General features: G+C 38.6%; 1 protein-coding gene across 1 annotated transcript in view; it reads left to right on the forward strand.

Annotated features, from left to right (window-relative positions):
* CCDC38 (coiled-coil domain containing 38) overlaps positions 1–7691 on the forward strand; it is a 46195-nt gene that overhangs the window by 24496 nt on the left and 14008 nt on the right. Inside the window, exons 9-10 of the mRNA XM_077772151.1 lie at positions 521–610; positions 1275–1332. Coding sequence (XP_077628277.1) covers positions 521–610; positions 1275–1332 — 148 coding nt within the window. The remainder of the gene's footprint in view (positions 1–520; positions 611–1274; positions 1333–7691) is intronic.

The following is a 7691-nucleotide window of genomic DNA, read 5'->3' on the forward strand; positions in this document are numbered from 1 at the left end:
ATTTACCAGAACACCAGGGATGGCTTCCCTGCTCAGTTCCGTGTCTCTCCCTGTGCTGTGAGATCATCTGTGTAGAGTACCAAGCACAGTGATGGCACTTGGTTAAACTTAGTACCCAGTGTTTGACAAGAGATAAAACAAAAAGGAAAGCTGGGAAGTATCTGCATCTAGCAGCTTACAATTCAGTGCTCCTAGACTTGTCCTCAAACTGGAGGATGCTCAGAAACCAGCGAGCCACTCAGTCCAGAGTGATTGGCTGACACTGAGATAACAGAGATTACGACAAACCGATGCAGAGACCTCTCTGCAGAGAGACCTCCTCATGTCCCCTAGGTCTGGTCCCATCCATTCTGCCTGTTCCAGAGACCAGCCCTTGCTGTCTGCTTCATACATTTGTGTGTTACAATGCTCCCATCCTCTATTTCTGTCCCTTTACGTTTTCACGTAACTCTACCTTCACCATGAGACAAACTTCTCATTCTCAGAAGTGTTCTCTCCCCTTTCTCTCTCCCATTTCTAGAATTAAATACAAGGAAGAAAGAGGGCAATACTGAGGATTCCGGGAAGGCATCCTTTTCAGACGAGTATTCTATGGGAAGAGATAGCCAAGGTAACACTAGAGACTTGAGACTTCACTCACAAAAGTAAAACCAGAGAAGGTGTCCATCTCAAAATGGAAACCCAGGACCTATAAGCTAACCTCGAAAACAGAAGGTGGTGTCCACATCACCCATATTCCTTGGGAGCTAGAAGTTCCATTTCTTTCTCTCTGACATTATTACAAAATTTGGAGAGGTGGATGAGTGGATAGGACAGGCAGAGAAATCAGGGGCAAAGGACTTGGTACAAGTCATCCCTTCCACAAGTGCCCATCATTTGTATTTTTATATTGATTTTTAAAAATCTGTGATCATATAAGAAATATAAATGGTTAGGTAAAAAATAACACCATGATTTATATTTCACAATTTGTGTTCCTGATTGTGACTTTCAATAGTTGTAACATGTTTTTGACAATAGTACTCTCCAACCCCCGCACCCTGCACAACCAGTGCCTTTGATTTTCTTAGGCTTAGAACCCAATTTCCCTAGAATAAAAGAGCTCCACTTTTTATGATTATCATTCTAATAATAATAAAAAGAAGTAAGGGCATATCCATGAAGAAAAATTAATATTTTGCACCAAGTAAGAGGAATCATTTCTAATTATGTGTTATTTCTTTTCACCTCCACCATCACCAATGATATGGACTTCCCCTGGACATTTTGAACAGGAAAACTACGCAGGAAGACCACTTTAACCGTAGAGAATAAGAAATCATCCTTATCAAAGTACAGTACACACTTGATTAACTCTCTTGGAAACTGTGAATGTTTTTCAGCAAATATCCCTTCTAGCCTTTCTTCAACATATATACCACATATCCATATCCATCTTAGTGGATACTGGAGGTAGTGGTTGCCGTTCCTGGGTGCTCCTGAGTTGACGAGAGTTCTCGCAGGGCTCCCTGCATATTTTCATGAGTGCCTGCCACTGCTAGTTGCAGAAATGGCTACCCTCTGCATCTTGGGTCTGGCCCTCTCAGAACCATTGCTTAATTGTTTATTAAGCTTCTCTGCCAGCCCCCATGTTGCAGTTTTACCAGGTCATTCAAAATTGCTGCAATAGGACCACAAAGCATTGTTTGTTTTGCCCCTTGTTTGTTGACTCATTTATACTCATTATTTCATAAATTGCTAGTTCTCAACCATGGGTATCCCAGGGGAGCTTTAAGAAAATATACTGATGCCCAGGATGGGTACAGTGGCCCCAAGGAAAGGATCTAGGCCATGACAATCACACATGACAAGTCAGTGCAGACACCATACTCTAAATTCCAGGGACTCTGAAGTTGCTCCACTTCTGTGGCATTTAACAATCAATGTTTTGTTTTTAATTATTTTTTTTTTTATTTTGAGATAGCTGTAGATTCACATTGTTGTAAGAAATACAAAGAGATCCATGTACTTGTAACCAGTTTCCCCCAACCCAATGTAACATCTTGCAGAACTGTGGTACAATATCACAACCAGGATATTGGCACTGCTACAGTCAAGATGCAATCACATACAGAACATCACCATGAGGATTCTTCATGTTGCCCCTTAGCAGTATACCCACTTCCCTCCCTTCTCCTATCCTTAACTCCTGGCAACCACTAATCCTTTCTCTATTGCTTCGATTTTTGTCATTTCAAGAATGTTATATAAATGCAATCATACACTATATAACCTTTTGGGATTGGATGCTTTACAGAGGATAATTCTCTGAAGGTTCATCCAAACTGTTGGGTCTATCAATGGTTGGTTCCTTTTCATTGTTGAGCAGTATTTACAGTTAACCCTTGAACAACATGGGTTTGAACTGTGCAGATTCCCTTATATGTGGAATTATTTTCAATAAATATAGTACAGTACTGTAAATGTATTTTCTCTTCCTTATGATTTCCCTAACATTCTTTTATCTGGCATACTTTATTGTAAGAATATAGTATTTAATACATATACAAAATGTGTTAATTGACTGTTACTGGTAAGAATTCTGGTCAACGGTAGACTATTAGTAGTTAAGTTTTGGGGGAGTCAACAGTTATATATGGATTTTTGACTGTGTAGGAAGTTGGCTCCCCTAAACTCTGTGTTGTTCCAGAGTCAACTGTAGATGATATGGACATGCTACAAGTTATTCACTTATTGAACAACATCTAGATTGTTTCTAGAGTAGAGCTATAAATAACAAAATTATTATAAATATATTTGTGCAATGTTTTGTGTGCACATAATTTCCATTTCTCTGGAATAAATGCCTAGAGTGCAGTTGTTGAGTTGGATGGAAGGTGCACGCAGAAGTTTTAAAGAAACTGCCAATTTGTTTCCCAGAGTGGCTATACCATTTTACATTCCCACCAGCAATGAACAAGGAATCTATTCTCTCTCCATTCTCACCAGTATTTTGATTTTTAAAACTTTTAGCTATTCTTATTGATGTATATATCCTTATTGTGCTTTTTTTTTTTAAAAAAAAAAGCTCATTCCTGGTTATTTTTTATGTGACTATAGTTGACATGCAATGTTACATTAGTTTCAGGTGTGTGATATAGTAATTTGATGCTGTGCTCATCACAAGTGTAGTTACCATCTGTCATCATACAACACTATTATATCATAGACTATATTCCTATGCTGTGCCCTTTACTCTCATGACTTAATTCATTTCGTAACTGGGAGCCTGTATCTCCTGCTCTCCTTCACCCATTGTGCCTATCCCCCACCTGTTCCTCTCTGGCAATCATTAGTTTGTTCTCTGTATTTATAGGTCTGATTCTGCTTTTTAGATTCCACAGATGAGTGAATTCACATGGTATTCATGTTTCTCATCTGATTTATTTCACTTACCATAATACTCTCCAGGTCTATCCATGTTGTCACGATTGGCATTATCTAATCCTTTTTTGTGGCTGCATAATATTCCTATCTTTTGTGCTTTTTATTTGCATTTCCCAAGTAACTAATGATGTTGAACACCTATTGATGTACTTGTTTATATCTTTATATCTTGTTTGATGAAATGTCTATTACAATCTTTTGCTGGTTTTCTAACGGGATTGTCTGTTTTTGTTTCTTACTGTTGAAGTTTGAGAATTCTTTATATATTTCTATATTAGCCCTTTGTGGATATGTACCTTGCAAATATTTCCCCTCAGCCTGCAGATTGTCCTTTCATGCTCTTACCAGGGTCTTTTGTAGAGCAAAAGTTTTCTATATTGATGAAGTCTAATTTATCAATTTTTTTTTCTAATATGGATCATGCTTTTCATGTCAGGTCTAAAACGTTTTGTCTAGTACGAGATCTCAAGGATTATTTTTCATGTTTTCCCTGAAAAGTTTTTATAGTTTTACATTTAAGTCTGTGACCCATTTTAGGTTATTTTTGAATAAGGTATGAGATTTAGAGTGAGGGATTTTGTTTTGTTTTGTTTTTTGTTTTGCCTATGGATGTCCATTACTCCAGCTCCATTTGTTGAAATGGCTTCTCCACTGAATTGTTTTTGTATCTGTGTCAAAAATCAAGCATATTTGTTCAGGTGTGTTTCTAGATTCTCTATTCTGTTCCATTAATCTATGTGGCCATCTAACACCAATACCACATGGTCTTTATTACTATAGTTGTTAGTCTTGAAATCATTTAGACTGATTCTTCTTACTTTATTCCTTTTTCAAAATTTTGTTAACTATTCTAGTTCCTTTGGCTTTCCATACAAATTTTAGAATAATTTTTATCTATATCTACAAAAGATACTTGCTGGAATTATTATTAGAACTGTGTTAAAAACCTTGTTATGGGTTGAATTATGGCTCCCTATATCTTTATAAAAGATATATTAAAATCTAATCCATGGTACTATCTAAGAATGTTAACTTATTTAGAAATAGGATCCTTGTAGGTATAATCAAATTGAAGCCATGAAGGTGGGACCTTAATCCAGTATGACTGGTATCCTTAAGAGACACAGAAATGCAGGGAGAATGACATGTGACAACAGAGGCCGAGATTGGAGTGATGCATCTACAAGCCTAGAGAAGAAGATGACCACACAAGAAGCTAAGAGAAAAGCATGGAAGAGATTCTTCCCTGAAGACTTCAGGGATAGCATGGCCCTGCTGAGCTTGATTTTGGACTTCTAGCCTCCAGAACTGTGAGAGAATAAATTTCTGTTGCTTTAAGCCACCTTGGTGGTGGTACTTTGTTACAAGCAACCTTAGGAGACAAATTGGAACCTGTATATCAATTTGGGGAGAAATGACATCATTACTACATTAACTCTTACAATCCATGACCATAGTATGTCTCTCCACTTATTTATATTTTCTTTGATTTTTGTTCATCAGCTTTTCATAGTTTTCAGCATACATGTTTTATTAAACATAATAGTTTTCCTATTTTTTCTTTTTGAGCAATTGTAAATGGCACTGTATTTTTAATTTTAGTTTCTTTGTGTTCACTGCTAGTATACAGAAATACATGATTGTTGTACTTTTATGTACTCTGATTGTGCTGAGCTCACTTATTAGTTCCAGGAATGCTGGGTTTGTTCCTCTGGGTTTTTTAAAAATTCCTTTGGATTTTCCATGTAGACCATCATGTCATCTGTAAATAGAGACAGTTTTATTTCTTCTTTTATGATATGTATGCCTTTTATTTCCTTTTCTCGGGTTACTGCAGTGGCTAGAACATCCTATGTTGAATAGTAGCACTGTGAGCAGACATCCTTGCCTTGCCCAGTCTTAAGAGGATTTGGGTTTTCAACATTAAGTTAGCTGTAGGATTTTTATACAGATAACCTATCAACTTCAGGAAATCCTCCCTAGTCAAATTTTTCTGTGAGTTATCATAAATGAGCATTGAATTTTGTCAAATCCTTTTCTGAATCTCTCAATACCCACAGTAACATGCAAACACTACATTCACTCCTCAGAAAGCTTACCACTCTCATAGTTTCTTTCATTCATTCAACCAGTACTTATTGAGTGACCTGTGGACCCAACAGTAAATAAAAGACAGTCTCTGCCCTCAAGAAGCTTGTCATCTAGTGAGAAGACAGACAAGGGATTAGTCAGTTACAATATAATAGAAAATGCCTTGAAAGGATAAGCTCAGAGTACCATAGGCATGCAAAGGAAGGACTCTTAACCCAGACAACAGGTGAGGGAGGAGGAGAGCAAGGGCAGGATAAGTGAACACTCTCCAGAACAGATGGCATCCAAGCTGAGTCTGGTGAGAGGAGGAGGAACTGGGGAAGACAAGCTCGGGGAGACGTAGGAGCCTTTTGGCACAGAGGTGGAAGAGCTTGGTTCTGTGAAAGTGAGAGGCTCAAGAGGCAGATAAGTCCTGTAGAATGAGCAGGTAAGCAGTGGAGCCATCCTAAGGAGTCTGTGATTTGTCCCAAGGGTGCTGGGGAGACACTGAGGGTTTCAAGGAAGAGTGTAACAGAGACTCAATTGGATTTACATTTCAGCAAATTGGATGTGGGCATACTTTAGCAAATGAAAGGGAGACAAAACTAGAGATAAGAGGGGCCAGTTAGGAGCCTGTTGTCACAATTCAGGGGGGATATAATGAACTGTCTCAATCCGATAGTGGCAGTAGGAACAAAGAAGGAAAGGCCTTGAGACACCTCAGGGAAGTGGTATTGACAGGTTTTGAAAGGCTCACATAAAAGATTGTGGGAAGTGTGAGGAAAAGAGAGTGGTCAAAAAACTCACAAATTTTGTGAAAGATAACTCCCAAATTTCTGGGTGGCAATGGGGTGTACAGTGTTGTCATTCAATTGGGATCACAGTAAGGGGAGCAGGCCTGAAAAGGGAGATAAGGAATGTGATTTTGGATTATCTTATTTTTAGGATTATCCTTGTAGGACAGCCAAGTGGACATAATTTCCACTGGAAGTTAGACACTGAAGTCTAGAGCTCAAGAAAAAGATAGATATGTGCGAGCCATTAGTATTTTAGCAGTAGTGGAATCCATGAGAAAGGATGAAATAACCGCAAAAGAGTGGGTACAATGAGAGGGGAAGACAGCTGAGGAACCACAGACATTTATGTCAGAAAGGAAACCAAAAAGGTAACAAGAACTTCAGAGAGGCGGGAAAAGACTAATTAGAAAATGCTACCACTGGGGCGCTTGGGTGGCTCAGTCAGTTAAGCATCCTACTTCGGCTCAGGTCATGATTTCACAGTTTGTAAGATCCCACATCCAGCTCTGTGCTGACAGCCTGTTTCGGTTTCTCTGTCTCCTTCTCTGCCCCTCCCCGTCTCATGCCCTGTCTCTCTCAAAAATAAAAGAAGAAAAGAAAAGAAAACGATAGCACTGGATCAAGAGAGAGGAGTTGGGTAGGACAAAAGTTATCAAATGCTTTCTCAGGGGACATTTCCCAAATATTCATTTACGTCTATGGCTCTTTATACATTTTCCCATGGCTTAAAGGGCAGCTCCAGGTAGGTATTTTGTCCCCTCAAACTCAACATGAACAAAGCAAATATTAATCTTTTTCTTATCTTTAAACTGTTCTTGGTCTTGTTAGGGCTACTTCCATCATTCCAGGCTCACAGATTACAAATGTTGGAGCCATTTTTGTCTCTTCTCTTTTGGCCCCAGTAGCTCTTTCTTGGATCCCATAATTTCATTCTTCCATATAGTTCTAGAATCTCCTCCCTCCCCTAACCCTTACTCACTTTCCCCTTCATCACTACCCTCTACTTGAAAGTGTTAATTACATAGATCACACCAACAGCTACCTTCCTCTCCCTAGCCCATGCCTCTTTAATTTTCCAATCATTTTCAATTTATCCTTCTTAAAGCATTTTTCCAGAGCCACTTTGCAAACAACATCAACATAATTATTCTTTAAGAATGTTACTTTGGGGTGCCTGGGTGGCTCAGTCATTTAAGCGTATGACTTCAGCTCAGGTCAGGATCTTGCAGTCTGTGAGTTTGAGCCCTGCGTCGGGCTCTGTGCTGATCCTGCTTCAGATTCTGTCTCTCTCTCTCTCTCTGCCCCTTACCTGTTCACATTCTGTCTCTCTCTCTCTCAAAAATAAACATTAAAAAATATATATATATATATATACCTCATCTCCTTTATCCATTCATC

This window comes from Crocuta crocuta, unplaced genomic scaffold (assembly GCF_008692635.1).
Source record: "Crocuta crocuta isolate KB4526 unplaced genomic scaffold, BGI_CrCroc_1.0 scaffold216, whole genome shotgun sequence".
Lineage (NCBI taxonomy): Eukaryota > Metazoa > Chordata > Mammalia > Carnivora > Hyaenidae > Crocuta > Crocuta crocuta.